At 40.8% G+C, this 18,679-nt stretch overlaps 1 protein-coding gene across 2 annotated transcripts; it reads left to right on the plus strand.

Moving 5' to 3' along the window:
* Positions 1-2,156: 2,156 nt before the first annotated feature.
* On the plus strand, positions 2,157-15,063 carry LOC121304701 (ethanolamine kinase 1-like). Of its 2 annotated transcripts, XM_041235999.1 has the most exons (9): positions 2,157-2,414; positions 2,565-2,755; positions 8,839-9,098; positions 9,950-10,090; positions 11,021-11,163; positions 11,711-11,794; positions 12,290-12,450; positions 13,675-13,748; positions 14,073-15,063. In XM_041235999.1, exons 2-9 carry the CDS (start codon positions 2,609-2,611, stop codon positions 14,143-14,145), a joined length of 1,083 nt encoding a protein of 360 aa, XP_041091933.1. In that variant the 5' UTR covers positions 2,157-2,414; positions 2,565-2,608; the 3' UTR covers positions 14,146-15,063. The 2 variants fall into 2 exon arrangements, with proteins under 2 accessions (XP_041091933.1, XP_041091932.1); XM_041235998.1 differs by having other exon boundaries at positions 2,157-2,755.
* Positions 15,064-18,679: the final 3,616 nt, after the last annotated feature.

Genomic DNA, 18,679 nt, shown 5'->3' on the forward strand with positions numbered 1-18,679 from the left:
GGGACAAGCTCAAACACAGACCTTCTCAGATTAATTTGTTAGAAGAAAAAAGAAAACGGTTTATCAAATTGACTGCGAGTTTCCAACGACTCTCCCCCTATCAGGCAAAGGCAGCCTCTCTGGGGGGCCTGAGATATGAATTACCAATATTTCCACATACAGTAGAACCTCCGAGTTAGGAACACCTTGGGAACGGAGGCTGTTATAAATCTGAAATAAAATACTTTTCTGTGGTTTTAATAAATGTGTACGCCTGCTGTCTACTGCCTTAATGTGGAATATAATACAAAGATACAGCATAGTAATGCAAAACTCATCTTGTGATATGAAAGGCTTTAAAACTGTACTATACATGGGGGAGGGCTCAATTTAACTTTTCTGATTGTAACTGTAGCAAAAACACTGCTTTAAACGCCTAGGAAAAACTTGGGTTAACATGCTTGTTTTTATTTGGTTTTAAACAAAATGCATTCACACAGCTGGCTTAGTCATTCTTTGGCCTGAAAACAAAACATACTTTGCTTTCTTTAAAATTAAAATGCTCCCAGTCACATAGATTCTGGTTGCGCTGGAGGCCTGGTTGAGTGATTGCATTCTTCCAGCTAAACGTTTGCTCAACTGGCCCGCTTGTAAGTTTGGTGCTCGTAACTCTGATGCAAAGTGGGACTGTCACCAGGAACAGAATATGCAGTGTAAGAGGCACTAAGGGACACAGTAAAAGATCAGTATAGTGGAAAAGTGAAAACAGGAAGAAAGGGGAACGCATCAACGGCATGGCAGAGTTGCCCAACCTTACTGGAGAAAAGAGCCATTCAGATTAACAGAGATTCCCTTTAGAGCCATTTAAAGAAGGCTAGCTTTCTCCTGGTCGAGCCAGTTGCAAGATGGGAAATTACATTTACCTAGTTTAGGTGCAGATCCAGTCTAGTTCAAGTTACTATGCATTGTGGCATATTCAATTAAAACACAGATCTTCAATGCACGGATACCCTTTTTGTTTTACCACCACTCCTAACTTTTTAAAATATTATTTTCAGGTACGTTACATGAAAAAACAACTTGTATTTTTTGGTTTTACCACATTGCCAGTGATGTACCCCCCACAGAAGGATGTATTGGGAGCTAGTCAGTCCCAGAAAGTGTTGTTGAGGTTCAGCGCTAGATTTGGTGCTCTGATGATGGTCTATACCTGTTTGAGGAATCTGTTCCTCAAATCCTTTCTTTATTCTGTGTGTAAACCAGTTCAGAGCTGGAATTGATGTTGTGGTTTAATCAGATTCCCAGTGCACACAGGTTCAGAAGCACTGGTTCCTTTGAACTCCTTTGAGGTCCACATGTCAGTGATGCATATTCGTTTTCGGATACAAAGCAATCAATTAAAAAAGCATAATTTTAAATGCATTTAAATGTAGCGAGCAAGGCATTTGGGCAGACTTTGAAATGACTGATAATGACATGAATGTGGGGTATTTCATTCAAAACTCTTAACTGAACTAATAGTTTGCTTAATTAGACTTTTTTTAAATAAAACTTGTTTTCAGCTTTTAAACAGTTGCAGATTTCAAGTTATCGATAACACTGTATAAGTAACTTGAACTCTGCAGCTTTTTAGGAGCAGAGAACAATTAACAAGGTCTTATTAAGTACATTATTATTAGTTTTGTTAAGTAATTGAGAGCTCAGCTGGAATGAAAACCAGGACACGCAGGGGTTCCCCAGGACCAGGGTTGGGAAGCCCTGACGGTGGCAAGCCAAGCAGAACACCCCTTGAAAGCTACGATACGCGGCGGCTGACTGACAGTGCTTGCAGAACATTCTGGAACATGGTGACTATTGATTTTCAATAGCTTTACTGCCACCTAGTGGAGATTGTGTGTAATTCAGCTCAACATGCAAAGTGTGTGGTCAAACGGGACCCATTTTGAAACAAGCAAACAAATGTTTTATTTTATTTGCTAGTTTTATACGGTTAGAAAGATAACGATTGACAAGTAATAAAGGTTTCCAAATATGTAAAATGTCCTAGCCAGGGCAAGGTGTAGAATTAGTTCCATTGTCTTTACCGGCGTTTAGCCTGATCTTTTTAATTTCGAAAAGTTGTTTTTAAAACTTTGAAACAGCACTAAAACGAACAATAATGAAACAGTTATGACTAAACAAAATTATCAATATCAATAATAATAATAATAATAGATTCATGTAGGCATTCGACTAAATTCACACCAGTTTGCTTCGGTCTTACAACCACCAGGGGAGACACATCTTTACAAACCGCTTCTAATGCTGCCAAGTCCGGCTCTAGCCGAGCCCCCGCCCGCAGGCACGCCGGGTTGCGAGTGCTCGGAGTGGGCGTTTCTCCAGCTCTCTCGCCGGTCTCTCTGACTGAGCTCCCCGCACTGGAACCAAACAATCAGGTGATTCTTCTCCAGGGCGTTGCGCACCGGACACCAACATCACCGTCGTTTCATTAAGAAAAAAAAACAAAAAAACCGGCCAGTTATATTGTACATTCCGTTTCTCTAAAAAACACTGTTTTATTTATATCGCTGTCTTTTATATTGCAGGAAATTATTTGCTGTAAAGTCTTGACAGAAAGGAGATAAGCAGAATGGAGACGGAAATCCATGTGCCCGTCGGTTCGCCGGTAATCCGAAAATTGTCAATTTGCGTGGATGAGCATAATGTAATACCCGGTGCATTGAAACTGATCAAAAAGCTTCGACCCGCCTGGGACACCGACCGGGTACAAACCAAGGTAAATAATTATTACTGTTACCTTTCAAAATATACACATTTCCAGCTGGTATGACCTCACCTTTTCCTTTCATTAAAAGTGACAGACCGGCGCAAACGAGATGCCGTCGTATTAACAATGTTATTGTAATCCCAGCCCAGGAGTCGGTTTATTATTTAAAGCTGTAGTAAATCGTGTTATACTAGAAATGAAGTGTGTCCCAGTAGCTATTCATATTTTCTTACTACAAAAAAAAAAAAAAAAAAAAAAAAAGTATCGTTTTCACCCTATCGTTTTGATTTTTTTTTTTTTTTATAATGGCGTTTACATTAGTTTACAAAGGGGGCTTATTGAATAATACTGTGGTGGTACTGAAATGCATCGAAAAGTATCTCTATCTATCTATCTATCTATCTATCTATCTATCTATGTGTGTGTGTGTGTATGTGTGTATGTATATATATATATATATATATATATATATATATATATATATATATATATATATATATATATATATATATATTATATCTATAATGTGTGTGTTTATTATTTAACAGTATGCCATTATTACCAACTATAGGCTATGCGTTTGTTTTGGTTCTTAATTTGTGGTGTGCTTTTAATACAACTTCATATAAATTAGACATTCTACACTGCGGGATTCTCAAATGTAACAGGTTGACCCAGTCCCAGTGCAGTGTTGTAATTATGTCATTGTGTTATCTAGATTGGTGCCTCTTTACTGCCTCACCTGCAAACGTGGCCGTACCCAAGTGTTTAGCAGGTCAGCTTTCTCACTGCTGAAACTGACAGCTCTTTTAAAGAAACACGCAGCCTTCTCTCAGCTTAAGCAAGGGTGTAACAGTTTTGGCTAATTGCTCATTTTCAGTTTGTATGAGTTTAATAAGACACACTTGAGCTGGTTACCTATACACTGTGGCTAATCAAGCTCTTAGTAAAACATGGAATGGATAAAACAGCTATTCAGTAAGAGTCTTATTTCTATCCCCTCTGCCGTCATTACCTGCACCTTAATGAGCGCTAGTCTAAACACTCCATTCTCAGCTCTCCAGCTCTGTCATTACCAGCACCAGTGTGTGTTTTTATTTTTCAGTTTCAGCAGTTATCTCAATTTTGCTTTAGTTTTTTAGTTTCAGTTTCAGTTAGCTGGTTAAAGACTCCACTCTCATCCCTGCACGCTGTCGTGAAGAATGGTTTTGCCAGTAAAAAGAGCCCCTGTTTGGCTGGCTGCTGAGTGCAGCAGCTTAGGGGATGCACTGTAGGTTAGATAGATAGACCTCCTAACTGCATTGGAAAGTCATAGACAGTCACCCCTGCTTTTGGTTTATGGCAGGGTGCTAATGAACAGTGTTGCATCAAAAAATGCAATGTGGCCGAAAGCATCCCTCATAAGCAGCATCGCGTGTCACTTGCACATCTGTTTTATTTTTCTGCAGATCTTTGTTTTCTACATTATTCGATTTGACACCAGTGTGGTATCTTGTTACAACCAATGGTGAAGCCGAGCCAGAACACTGTTCTGTTACTATTTCTATAGGCATCGTGGTGTAGTCGAGACGGATCTCATAACAGGCAAGCTATATGTTATTATTATTATTATTATTATTATTATTATTATATTATTATTACATCGTCCGCACAAGTGTCCGATTCCTCTTGATGCAACGAAAAGAGCAATACTGTGAAAACAGGGGAGGAAATCTGCATGATAGTATTGAAATCCTTTTTACAAACCAGGAATGCATATATCGAATTAAGCGCTGACAAGAATCGCTATCCCACTGTATCGTATATGATTTTAAGCTTTCAGCTCAGCCTTTAGTGAATGTACGAAAGCTGGGACAGCAGCAAAGTCGGCTTTTAATAAACTGGGATAACACACGAGTGAGAGAAGTTTCATCACAAAACATTTTAAAACAAAAACCAAACGAATGTTCCCCAAAAAAGAAGCAATACATTTTAATAATAATTATATTGTATCAGCCACGAAAAATACGAACAATTGGCACCAAGTAACAGGATCTGAAGTCGCTTTTTAAAGAAATAGAAATAGACCCCCCACCATTTGCATTAATCTTGCCCTACATTGTCTTGGATAATATTAGGCGGTGGAGGATTAGTGCTGATCGGGTTATGTGAAATTCTACATACAGTAGGGTTGAGTTACAGTCAGATCAGAATACATGTAAAAGGAGAATATCTGCAGAATAGAGCAATGTTTTGTGAGTCTAGAGATCCCACAATGCACATCCCTGGTCTTTGCATTCAAGAGTATGGAGGAGCTGAGCCAAACTGTACTCCCACTGATCCACTTGAGACTCTGGTTTTGTTCAGCTGGCAGGGCCCAGCCCCCCACAGCAACACTGTCCCTAGGGCTAGTTCTCTTTCTAGCTGTTAAAATGTTTTTATGGACATGGCTTTTAACTGTAATGTAGCTCCAGTGCCACTGAGCAGCCCGCCGGGGCGTTGGTCTGGTTGCAAGGTGCTGCTTTACGTGAATGTCAGCTTGATGTTGTCACAGCAGCAGTTTGTTTATGACTCTGACTGTTCATGGTGTCACTGCTGCAAGTTTCACTGTACTGAGGGAGACCGAGCCAGTGTCTGATTACAGTGCTGTCTTGAGCATTGTGACGTGCGGTGGGTGGGTGTGTTTTGTTTGTGTGTTCATTTAGCATACAGGTGCTTGTAAACCTGAAAAAGTACTCTCATGAAACGGAGACACCCTAATTGTTGCGTCTGAAATGATTTCACTTTGTCTTTGCGAAGTGCGAATCCAGAACAGGGTGACAAGTGTCAGCTACGATTACAACTTCTTAAGTAAAACTTGAACTAAAAAGAAAACACATTTTAAACAGAGGGCAGACATTTTAGACCAAAGTACTGGTGAAATTCGCCAGTGACAAAATGACTGCACTCCTGAGAGCAGAGGTCAAACTGACTGCTTTTTATAGGTTCACAAGATTTCAAAAAGTCACAACCTAGTCTGAAGGGACCTTCAAATCCAACACTTGATCATCGTTCAGCTGCTGTAGCACATCCTTTTATTAACAGAGTGACGATGAGCTGGGCTCAGTGCGAAATAAACAAAACCAGATGCTTCAGACACCAAATTATGTGCCTACTTTTAAAATCTCTAAACTGAGATCTAATATGGGCCAGCACGCCTTTGTATATCAGGCATCTGACCTTTGGAATTCACTGCCCTCAGACACAAAACTGACCTCTTCATAAATATTTCTATTTAAATCCTGACCGGGGTTTCAAATCCTGTAAATACTGACTGTGAACAGGATCATGTGCTGTAAATTGGAATTGTTTTACTTTTTGTATGCGCTTATTATTATTATTATTATTATTTGTTATTTGGCAGATGCCCGTCTCCAGATGACTTACATGGCAGTACAGGGTTACAATGCAAGATGAATATTTAAATACAGTATAGTTTACAGTAAGTGCAATAATACTAATACAATATGAAGTATGATGCAACAAATTCTATCTACAATGACATAGTACTGCAATAATACGTTAGCTGAGGCTCCAGCAGCATGGTGCCGAGGTCAGGCAGTCCAGTGCATAGTAGGCCAGTGCATAGGTGGATCAGAGAGATCTACATGTGCAGTTTGAACAGGTGGGTCTTGAGGAGGTGACAAGAGACAGAGCAGCCGTGAAATTCCACAAAACGTTTCCAGCTGGTTCCACACATCTCTATCGGCACTAAACTCAGTCTCCCTCGGGTAACGTAATCCAAGACTAGAGCTATCCAGGGTCTGTGAAACCAGCCCAAAACATGATCTGCTTTAAGCACAGCCTTGTGTCACAGACGTCCTCCCTGCCGTCGGGCAGTGGTGTGGGGAATGGAATGCGTGTGTCTGTGGGAGGCATGGAATGTTTTATACAGTGTATAGTTTTGTGTATATTAATGCAGTGCCACCCTGTATCCAGCACCCTCCATTGACTTGAATACCTGCCATAGTTTAGATCAATTGATTTAGTTGCTTTATCATGTCCAAACGTTCTCTTAAACTTGCAGAATGTTAGCATTGTTTTAATGTAGCGACGCTATAAAGCTGTACCATATTACAGCAGCGAAATCCCTCAGGTGTAAAATAACGCATTGCCAGGTCCAAATGAAGCTGATAAACGAAGGAGAAAACACGTGTCAATGCAAAAAGAGTGTGTTAGAAAATACCAAATAAATATGATTAATTCCTGCCATCGTTATTCATTTTCACGTTGCATGATGTCTCTGTTATAAATTGCAGATTATTTTTGAACCCATTGCAATCGATATTGCAAACTCTGTGTATATGCATGGCTAAAAATGTATGCTGTTTGAAAATGCATTTTTATCCTTGAAGAACATTTGTTATATTCACTGTACAGTGCAATTAGCAGCCTTTTAAGTTACTGATTGAAGTGGAGTGAGCTCAAATGACTGGCAGACACATGCAAAGGTATATAGTATTTAGGGTTCTTGTAACAACAGAATGCAGATATGTTAGTTTTAATAAACATGGTACACAAATGCCCTGTTTAATGAGCCCAGAGATGCCAGTATTTGGTTCAACATATTATTACATTCATGCACGTCCTGTATTCTCTATAGAACCTGGGGAGGCTCAGGAGGACAAATTGATTGTTTAAACTCCTATAGAGGATAGTTCATATTCTGGCTAACAGATTTTCACGTACCCAGACAACCTTCAATCAAGAATAAACGCACAGACTCAGTTTAACAAATCACAGTATGTATTTGACCCCTTTTGGTTTTATTAACGCTTAAGTGATCACAGATCTCCTAGACAGTCCAGACAGTCTGGGGTCTTTGCAAACTAACAGCATTAATACTGTAAAGCAATATAATTACAACACATACTTTGTCAGCCTAAAACACCCAAAGCTGACCTAAAGCATACAATAAAACATCCTCCCTAAAGCTACATATAATAATCCTATCCTTATAGCCTTATTCTTCAATAGAGGTGAGATATAAATTCAAGATTATACTTACCTTCTTTTTTTATAGAAAGAGAAATACATCTTGACATGTAAACCAGGATAAATAAAGGACAGTCATCCAAACAAGGCTCTTAATACAACACCAGCAGTCGGCTTCACAGAGAGGTCTCCAGCAAGCGCACCAGCTAAGACTAAGAGGACCAGTCTTTGAGTTAAAGTGCCTGTGTGTGTCAGTAAATTTAGCCTTGCTTGCTAAAACACATTTCCCTGGTGCAAAGAAGAGCTTGGTACATTCCTAGATGAAATGCACAGGCAAGGGCCCCCTGTCTGGGTTAAGTTGCTTCTTGCTGATAAGAAACTTTGGCTGCAAGCACATTCTTAAAAGGTTCAGTCAGTGTTATTGCATTAAGTCATAATTTGAGTTTTACTGAACCTTCATTTAAGCTAGCTTAGGTTTCTGCAATCGTGTTTCTGCTTGTTTAACCATTTCTAAACCAGTACAGTTTTATAATATTATTGCTCATAACAGGTACTGGTAACAATGGCCTTTTAATCAGGTATGTTTTCGGTATTCCTTCCATCTGAGTTGGCCAGACTTCACTATTTTTCATATCAATGGGTTCCCACACCTCGTTCTCATTTCCGTCATCAGTGGGGAAACCCCACCAAGAAATGAAGGTGGTTCTGTTGAAGGGCCGTATACTTCTGCAGCACAAGCCTTCCACTCAAAAGGAGCTAGCCCCGTGTACAAGAGAGAAGGGGTTTTAGGGTCACTTGTGACAATGTCACTGTATTTCACCTGGATAAACTCCAATGAGGCATTTCCATAGTAGAGGTGTATCAGAGTTAATCCAGACAGCGGCTGACCAGCCAGGTTTCTGCTTGTGCCCCTGTTCGTTATGCGCGTTGTAGTCTGGTGGGCATGGAGCCATCGCTATGGCTACACAGCAAACGGGAGTCTCAGAGGCTGGTGGGGAATGCCTCTTTTTGATCTGGGAAAGTATTCAAAGTGTTAAACAAATATTGATTTGCTTGCTGAAAGAGAAACTTTGCCTGTTGGGCGCACGAACACTGGTGGGAGTTGAGCATGACTCTCCTCTCTTTCCCTCCTCCTCCAGTTGTTCACGGATGGCATCACTAACAAGCTGGTGGGCTGCTATTTGGAGGAATGCCCAACTGACACTGTGCTGGTCCGGGTCTATGGGAACAAGACGGAGCTGTTTGTGGACCGTGACAACGAGCTGAAGAGTTTCCAAGTCCTGCACGCCAACGGCTGTGCCCCGCACCTCTACTGTACCTTCCAGAACGGGCTGTGCTACGAGTTCATGCAAGGGGACGCACTGGGACCCCAACACGTCCGGGACCCTGTGCTTTTCAGGTAACAGACTTTTGGGATGTCTTTAATGGGGTGAAATGTGAACCTCAATCCCTACACTGGGCGTGATCTGAACCCCAAAGTAGTTTACAGGGTTAGACACTCGCACTAGCCCTGCACCCAGTCCTGGGTTTCCAAGCTACCATCAATTAAGTATATTATTTAAAGGTTATTAATATTATTTGTAGGTTGGAGTTTGAGCAATTCCTATTAGTCGTATTGTTCCTTGTCTTATAGCTGCATGAACAGCTTCTAACAGTCAACCTGCAGATGCAAATGAGACTTCAAGCGTGATCATTTAATTCAGAGCAGATTTAGCAGGGTCCTGATTGTTCAAACTCCTGGCACCTGTTGATTTCAATAATATACTTAAACAAGGGGAGTTCTGAAACCCAGGACTGGATGCAGGGCTAATGGAAGTTTCTACCCCTGAGTATATCATTAAAGATCTTGTGAACTACTATGTGTTGTGATTCGTTTGGTATTGATCCTTACCTGGAGTTGGGGTGAGTTTCCCAACTCCGGCAGAGAAACTCCAGCCCCTAGAGAGTATAATTTCAATCAAACCTGCTAACAAAGACCAAACAGGGTCTGGGATATAAGACTCTGAACCAGAACCCATATCAACATTCAAGACTAAGGAAGACTTCTAGTCGAAACGTTTGCCATTAAATTTTCTGTATATGTCTATATATTTATGATATCACTTGGCATAGTGTACATAGGTATGTTATACTATGTAGGTAATCTGTACTCCAGGTCTTGCGCTTTATTTAGTAGTAATAATAATAATAATAATAATAATAATAATAATAATAAATAATAATAATAATAATAATTCAACACCCCTGCAGACTGATTGCTGTGGAGATGGCACGGATCCACACTATCCATGCGCACAACGGCTGCATTCCCAAACCCAACCTGTGGATCAAGCTGCGGAAATACTTCTCCCTCGTGACAACAGAGTTCACGGCAGAGGCCTCCAACATCAGGTAAGAACCCCACCCCCCGGCACCCTTCACACTGCCCAGTTCAGTCCACTGGCCCCTTCACCGCTAGCAGTTACACCTGCAGTCTTCTAACTGAGTGTTTAACTGAGACTTGAATGAATCTGGAGCAGGGTGCTTATCAAGAAAGGGTTCAGCTACCTTGAAAACGGCTTGTGTGATAAAACTGGGTCTGGTGGCTTCTCATTACTAAAGGTGATAAAACTGTAAATGGGCATCAGTCGCAATGAGTTTTTGCAACAAAAAAAAACTATTCGCGGTAAGACGTGAACATGCAAACGCTGACAATGTCGTCTTTAAGCAGCCTTCATGTGACGGTGGTCATCATTTTCAGTGCAGTGGTGATGGAAGCTTTTCAGTGATACTTTGCACATCTTCCATATAGAGTTTAAATGCACGTATTAGTGTTCACGCTCTGTATTATAGTGTTAGGATTGTAAGATGTACAGCTCAGCTGGAGCAGGGGGTAGATTTGTGTTGGTCTCTGCAGGACTGGACAAGCCCATTAGTCTGGAAAGGTGAAGTGGTCAGCCTGCTCTAATTACAATATCGCTCTAGCAAAACAATTACAATAGCAGCTCTCAGAAACAATCGCAGTGCATGGAGCTGCAAGTCTGTCTGCGAAAGGGCTAGAAATAAAACACCACTTGGAGTCATTTGGTTTTGAATTTTCCTCTGTGTGTGCACGTGTGTGTGTGTGCACGATTACTCAGCCTGCTTTGAGAATACTCTCATACAATCCTCGATACTGAGACCTGAGTTAACCTAGAGCAAACCTTTCAAATAATGAAATAAACAAACCTGCTTGTAAAGGAAGGGCAGCTCTAGTAGTAAGACTTCGAAAGAACCGCTTGTGGCCGCTGTGCTTGGATTACCTGCTGCGTGTCTGAACGGATTGATTTACTTCGTTCCTAGGATCCAGCAGGAAGTGCCCAGCCTGGAAGTGCTTGAACAGGAAATGGCGTGGATGAAGGAGCACCTCTCGCAGCTCGGCTCTCCCATAGTGCTTTGCCACAATGACCTGCTGTGTAAAAACATCATCCACAACGACAAAGAAGGCAAGGGCCCACCAACTGCTATCTCACAGAGCTTTATTACATTATTATACACAGCTGGCTGGCTTAAAGAATGATCTTAAGTAGATTTTGATTTCATTTTATTACCCTAGCCCCTGCTGTTACTGGGAAACCAGCACAATTAAACATACTGACATGTGTAATTCATGTTCCTCTTCATAGCTGTGTGGTTAATAGAAGTGGTTTTAGTGTTTAGTAAGTGCAGAAAATCTGATCATGTCCCTAGTTTTGTATTTGCAGACCGGGGAATTCTCTATAGATTAGTAAACTATTTCTAAACTGTAGAGTGAGCGTTTTGTTCTGAAATCCTTCTCCAGTTGGTCACAGATCTCTGACACTTTTCTCTGTGTCTTTAACCCTTTCATGCATGAAATATTGAAAATAGCTGAAAATAAAGTTTCGATGTAGAATGTATGTCAATTGCTTTTATATGGAGGGGAAAAAATGGCATTGTTATATGAGGTCGCCGAGTGTGAAAGGGTTAATTTGATTCCTAAATGGCTGCTGATTTCCTCCTCTGCTTCCTCAGGCCAAGTCAGATTTATAGATTACGAGTACGCCAGCTACAATTACCAAGCCTTTGACATTGGGAACCACTTCAATGAGTTTGCAGGTAAGTGAAGGCCAGCATGGCCCATGGGGTCAATGCAGAATCCTTTCCCATAGCTCTGAAGCTTTGCTACCCTGGTCCCTGCTCCCCTAATGCTGGCAGGGTGGAGAAGGTTGTAAGTAAATGATTCATTGTTGTTGATAACTCCATCAAGCCCAGAGCAGTAGCGGGAACGCATTGAAGCATTTGCATACGTTATTATAATAGGAATCTGGCATGCAAACGACAGGCAGATCAAGTCCTTGATGCCTTATGCTGCAAAGTGCTTCCTAGTATTGCTCCCTCATGTGAGAATGCTTTTTAAATCTCTCTCTACCTCTTCCCCACTTTTCCCCCGTGTGTGCGCGTGCGTACGTTGGTGTGTGTGTCTGCTGGAATGCTGGTCTGATTTGCATTCGTGTTGGTGGGTGTTGCGTTGGTCTGTGTTGTGTCCTTTGCGTGTCCTTTGCGTGCCCTATGTGTGTTTTGGATGCTTGTTTGGGTGCGTTTTCCTGCCAGGAGTGAGCGAGGTGGACTACTCCCTCTACCCCAGCAGGGAGCTCCAGATGCAGTGGCTACACATCTATTTGCAGGCCTACAAGCGCTTCACCAAGAAGGGGGAGGAGGTGACTGAGTGCGAGATCGAGACGCTCTACGTGCAGATCAACAAGTTTGCTTTGGTGAGTCTGTAGAGCTTGTACACTGTCTTCTCTCTCCCGCAGAACACTTCCAGTATCCGTTTAGATGAAGGGACCAAGCTAACGCTCCAGGCAGCAGGACATTCAGATGGGGAGGTGCCCCAAACACACAAGATTTCCCTAATGCCAGTAGCCTACATTTCTTTGGGTTTAGAGCTACTAACTCTGTATAGTCCTATTTGTTCATGGAGTTCAGAAAATGTAGAACTCTTAGTTGTTCCAAAAAAAAAAAAAAACATCTTAAATAAGTTTGTATTGCATTCTCTGCTCTGGATACATATCTCGGCACACGTCTGACTGCATAGACTGTTAAACTGAATTATAAACTTGGGTCTCTGCATGTTGAAGTTAAGCCATAGTGTTGTATGGAGTGTGTTAAAATAGTAGGTTATTTCTTCTTTGCCTGTGGTTAATTGCTGACAGACCTGAGGAACAAGTTCCACTGTAGATTTAATGTGTATATGCAAATCGCCTATAAAACAAGTCTAACTAAAATACATCAGGGTCACTAGGGGAATGCAGTCCCTTGTGTGATGTGTTCCTATGTGGCCCATGGGGTAATGTTATCTAAGGACACTTCCCAGTGATGTGAGCCTTTGTGTTTGTTTAACAAACAAGCCCGCTTTGATCGTGGTGAGCCGGGAATGTGTCTCGTCACAGAAGAGTAAACTCTGTGATCTCAGTGAATTGGAAAAGCCTGTCTGCTGGATTTTAATGGAAAGCGGTGTTCTTGAGTGTGTTTGTTCTTGGTCACGTGAACGCTTCTGCTTTTACTCTACCTGACATCCTGCTCAACCAAACAGGAGAAACTGTAACGTTTTCATATGTCGTTGCAACACTGCCGCTGTTTATCCCCCTGCGAGGAGGGTATTGTTGTGGATAAGCTCTGTAAGTCACACTTACATTTTTAGTATATGGAGAATCACTCATCCAGTTCTGATGAAACTTGGTAAGGATGTGCCTTAGCACAAATTAATGGGACACTAAGACTCTAGGTTGATGTCGTTTCATTTAGTATTGGTATCTTGGCGATTGCCTGCTTATTTGAATTTGATCAGACTGTCCGCGGATGATTGTTACGAGTAGTTATTCCAGGCATTGCGGATGCTGCCCTGCTTTTCACTGTCCCCTTGCTCCTGGCTGTTTGTAAGAAGCCTGGTTTAGACCGGATCAGTTTAATAATGCAGTGTCATCTCTGTCCTGCAGGCTTCTCATTTCTTCTGGGGCTTCTGGGCGCTCATTCAAGCCAAGTACTCCACTATCGACTTTGACTTTCTCGGGTGAGCTACTACTGTTATATATACATATATAGAGAGGTGTGTGTGTGTGTGTGTGTGTGCGTGCGTGTGTGCGTGTGTGTGTGTGTGTGTGTGTGTGGTGTGTGTGTGTGCGTGCGTGTGTGTGTGTGTGTGTGTGTGTGTGCGTGTGTGTGTGTGTGTGTGCGTGTGTGTGTGTGTGTGTGTGTGTGTGTGTGTGTGTGTGTTTTTAATAGTAATATTTTTTACAATGTTAGCTTTTTAGTGATTGCTAGTGAGCAGGGCTGCTTTGTGACTTGTATTTCACTGCACACTCTGTATGACCCTCCTCTCTGTGTCTCTGCTCAGGTACGCTGTGCTGCGGTTCAATCAGTACTTCAAGATGAAGCCTGAGGTGATGGCACTGGAGATCCCTGAATGATCCCTGGCCTCTTACAGCAGTGGCAGCTCCTCCTGAAGTCTTTTTAAGGACTTCAAACGAGATGCAGAAGCACTTTTCAGATGGGAACTGAGGTTACACTAGTTTAGTTAGTCCGGTGAAGCGGGGGGGGGGGGGGGGGGGGGTTACACGCATTGCACAAGCCCCTCCCTTTCCTGTTCTCCTTCCATGTTTAGCTGCAGCACATCACAGCGATACATGAAGTCTGTTTTAGTTGGATGATCAGGCCACCATTTTGCCAGATTCTTGATTTGCCTGAATGTCGTTTGAATTGTGAGCAGTGAAGATCCTACACAGACTGAACTGTGACATAACTTAGTGTTGTGCCAAGGTGGCCAAATCAAAACTGTAAAACCCACGAGGATCATATTAATATTTGTGTGTTGGAGATGTGTTGGAATTCCCCTCTGAATTCTGCACGAGGGGCTGATCTAAATGAATTCCTGCAATAAACTGAACGTGTGTAAATCAGTATTCCTGTAGATATAATCGATCCATTCAGTACTGCCCCACACTCTCAGTTTGTTGTATGAATGTTCTGTCTTTTGTTCTACTCCCCCTGTCTATTAGTAGCTTTTCTGGTGCATTCCATACTTTGGAAGGAGAATTATGGGAGGGGTAGAGGTACGTGAATTTTAAAGCTGATTGTTTTCTTTTTTTCGGATTGGGGAAGGTTTATTGTTTTGGTGTTCTAGAACGTAAACTTTTTAAAAAGGCATGAACCCCTTTCTGAAAGGCCCTGGCAGGGGGACAAACCTGGAGATAAGCATTTATTACATAAAAATATTCCATATACTGTGAATGTAGAACACTGTGACCTACCTGCCCACGGTACTCACTCCTGATTGGCTAAGCTATATCTTGGGCACCCCTTGTCCGAATCTAATGGAACTTACACCATTTATTACACTGTGTAACAATTATTGTTTATTTTTTGTTCCTGGGTAGTAAGTGTTATTTCCTAATTGCTTATGCCTCAAAAGTATAGAAAACGGCTATTATTCCCCACAGACTTTGCTTTTGTGACCAGGACAGTGAGATTTCAAAATATCACTATTTCCAATGGGAAAACGGGCAAATGTGTGTCTTTTCGTCTACATAAAATCAGAAAAAAACAACATATGAATCCAAATTAACATGTATTTATACTAAAGGAATACAAAAATGACTACAAAAGATTTAGAAATGAGTAGTTTTTCGAGATTTACGATTATACTGTATTTACATATGAATTCAAATTAACATGCATTTATACTAAAGTAATACAAAAATGACTACAAAAGATTTAGAAGTGAGTAGTTTTTCGAGATTTACGATTATACTGTATTTTTTTTGGTGTATTCTATATCTAATCTAAGGTATGGCCCAGGGTTTTTAGTATCGAATATATGGTTGGAAGATGTAGCAACATCAGGAAAAACATACAGGGAAATCATATTGTATCGTACAATTATAACCGTTCCTATGTTTTTTTTTTTTTGTGTTTTTTTTTTTCTGATTCGGACAAGGGGTGCCCAAGATATAGCTTAGCCAATACAGTATAATCGTAAATCTCGAAAAACTACTCACTTCTAAATCTTTTGTAGTCATTTTTGTATTCCTTTAGTATAAATACATGTTAATTTGGATTCATATGTTGTTTTTTTCTGACTTTATGTGGACGAAAAGACACACATTTGCCCGTTTTCCCATTGGAAATAGTGATATTTTGAAATCTCACTGTCCTGGTCACAAAAGCAAAGTTTGTGGGGAATAATAGCCATTTTCTATACTTTTGAGGCATAAGCAATTAGGAAATAACACTTACTACCCAGGAACAAAAATTGTGTTACACAGTGTTATTGGTGTTTAATATCCTTTTGTCTCACAAAGAATGTGTATATATCTGGTTATTAATATGACAAACCCTACCTGTTTTAGGGATAAGATTTAATGCAAAATAGACAAGTATCCGCTAATAATGAATTCATTAATGATCTGTGAATTATTTAAAGGTATTTTGAAATGGGTAATGTATAAATACATATATTCTGAGGTAAGAATATACAAAATGAAAGTAAATGAAGATTTTTGGGGCTGAATTGAAGGTGTCTAGAACACAGCTGGACTTTACTGAAATTGTAAAACTGTGTGACACAGTGACTGAACGCTGTAGCATTTCAACTGGAAGAGCTGACATTCCTAGGTGAAGTTTATCACCGATATTAAAACGTGATCCCGTCTTACTTGACTTGGAATATAAATAATACATTTGCCACATTGATGTATTAATATAATATCGTGATAGTTTGTCCCCAGCACGATGCCTCCAGGAAGCCCAGGGCTGAATCGCAGGAGTGAGGGCTCTCTGAGGGTTCATTATTTCGGTGTTAAACCAGCCTGACCTGACTGCAGTCACTAATAACTGGTTTCACACATTCCTATTGGCACTAGCCAACCTTTGCTGCCATTGCTAAAAATGCATCTGTGAAACCAGCCTTTTGGGTAATAAAAAATATCATATGTGCATTTTTAAATGGTTGCAATGCCGTATTTATTTATATTTTATACAGAAAATGTGGTAGTAATTACTAATTAAGTCATATGTAAGTGCTTTGATGCTACTATAAGTATTTGCAAATAACTTAATGTGCTTTTTGTAATAAGAAGTCCCACTAAAACATTAGGTCAATATCTAAACTACTGCAATAGTGCACCTCTGAACAGATCCTGATTAGCACTTCTCATGGCTATCTAATCTAACGTAATCTTAGGTGGTCCTAAACTTGATTTAAGTGCTGTGTAATAACATGTAGTGGCAGTTACATGATACCTAATGTGCAATTATTATATAAAACACTTGCACAAACACACCCACTCTCGTTTCAAACACACATTCATGTTGTCAACACTGTTGGATACCAATGATTTATTTTATTTATTTATTTTTTTAAAGTTGTGTGTCTTGAGAATAACATTGCCCTGCTTCGAATGATTACCTTTGTGAATGTACTGACCCAGTTTAACTTGAACTGTACAGAATGCCTGTGAGTTGAATTTCTATGCTGTTGACGTGTTAACTGTTTGAATCGTGTGTTGGGTTTGTTACAGGAGGAAGATTAAATGTTAATCTTCTACAGAACGTTGAAATGGAGTGTGCGCCAGCGCTCCTGTATTGTGAGTGTGCTGCAGGGGGGGTCGGGGGTGCTCCAGCGCTCCTGTATTGTGAGTGTGCTGCAGGGGGGGTCGGGGGTGCTCCAGCGCTCCTCTATTGTGAGTGTGCTGCAGGGGGGGTCGGGGGTGCTCCAGCGCTCCTCTATTGTGAGTGTGCTGCAGGGGGGGTCGGGGGTGCTCCAGCGCTCTTCTATTGTGAGTGTGCTGCAGGGGGGGTCGGGGGTGCTCCAGCGCTCCTCTATTGTGAGTGTGCTGCAGGGGGGGTCGGGGGTGCTCCAGCGCTCCTGTGTTGTGAGAGGGCAAATACAACAGCAACCTGTAAATACTGTAATTTTGTGAAAATTCCTGGTGTACAGTGGCACTTTTACAATTGTGTATGTACTTGGAAGATGTTATTTTACATTGGCTAGTAAATATTTGCATTAAAAGACAAAAAAAAAAAAATTCTCAAGTAGCTTTTTCTTTTGTTGAATCCTGGTGAAGGCTGAACGCCACCATCGTCAGATACAATACAGTAATTCCAAAGATTGCTGATCGTGTCTTCCAAATCCACTGTGTGAGATTTCAACCATCAAATATATTCGTTGATATATTAATATATATATATATATATATATATATATATATATATATATATATATGTGTATTGGGCTGCTGCAGTGTATTAGGAGTATTTAATTGAGGGGATAATGTGACGTTTTATCCCGATGTGTCTGTCTCATTCACAAGAGGGCGCTGTGGTCCACATTGTTTTATGTACAGCTGGCTTGTTCGCAGTGTTGCTCTTGATTCAGAGGTAAGGCTGGTAATGGTTTTGAAAAAGCTGCAGGCAGAGCAGTAGCCTGATTTAGATATAAAATAAATATTTTGCATTAAATGTTTAAGAAAGTGCATAAATACTGAAGCAGTGTCTCAGTTTTACCATACTAACCTATTTTGTTTGTCAGTTTCTTTGCTGCAATTTTATACATATTTTTCCATTTCATGCAATTTTGAAGTTTTGATTTTTTGTTTTTGTTTTAGCTCATTAAGAGCACACTGGTCATCCCTATAGCTGTTTTCTGCTGTGCAGTTACAATGAAGTCAATAACAGGGGGAATGTGGTTACAGTACAGAGCTATGCAAAAAGAGGGGAGGCCGGGGGTAAGATATTTCTGTAAACCATTTATTTCCTGGTCCATAATCCAGAAAATCTTTACTTGTGTATTGTAGCAGAATTTACTAGTACATTTCATCATGTCGTCGTGGTCTTCTTGTCCTGGTGTTTCAGGTGACAAACTGCATTGTTTGCTAGTTTATGCAAACTGCTAAACACGCAGGCAACAGCGAGGCAAGGCTACATTGAAGCATGCTCAAACGCGTT

Source organism: Polyodon spathula, chromosome 39 (genome assembly GCF_017654505.1).
Source record: "Polyodon spathula isolate WHYD16114869_AA chromosome 39, ASM1765450v1, whole genome shotgun sequence".
Taxonomy (NCBI): domain Eukaryota; kingdom Metazoa; phylum Chordata; class Actinopteri; order Acipenseriformes; family Polyodontidae; genus Polyodon; species Polyodon spathula.

Excerpts from the sequence above, each read along its gene's own strand:
- LOC121304701 (XM_041235998.1), top strand. The coding sequence starts at position 2,609 with ATGGAGACGGAAATCCATGTGCCCGTCGGTTCGCCGGTAATCCGAAAA. Across the intron at positions 9,099-9,949 it reads CGGGACCCTGTGCTTTTCAG|ACTGATTGCTGTGGAGATGG; the intron begins GTAACAGACTTT and ends ACACCCCTGCAG. Across the intron at positions 12,451-13,674 it reads AGATCAACAAGTTTGCTTTG|GCTTCTCATTTCTTCTGGGG; the intron begins GTGAGTCTGTAG and ends TCTGTCCTGCAG.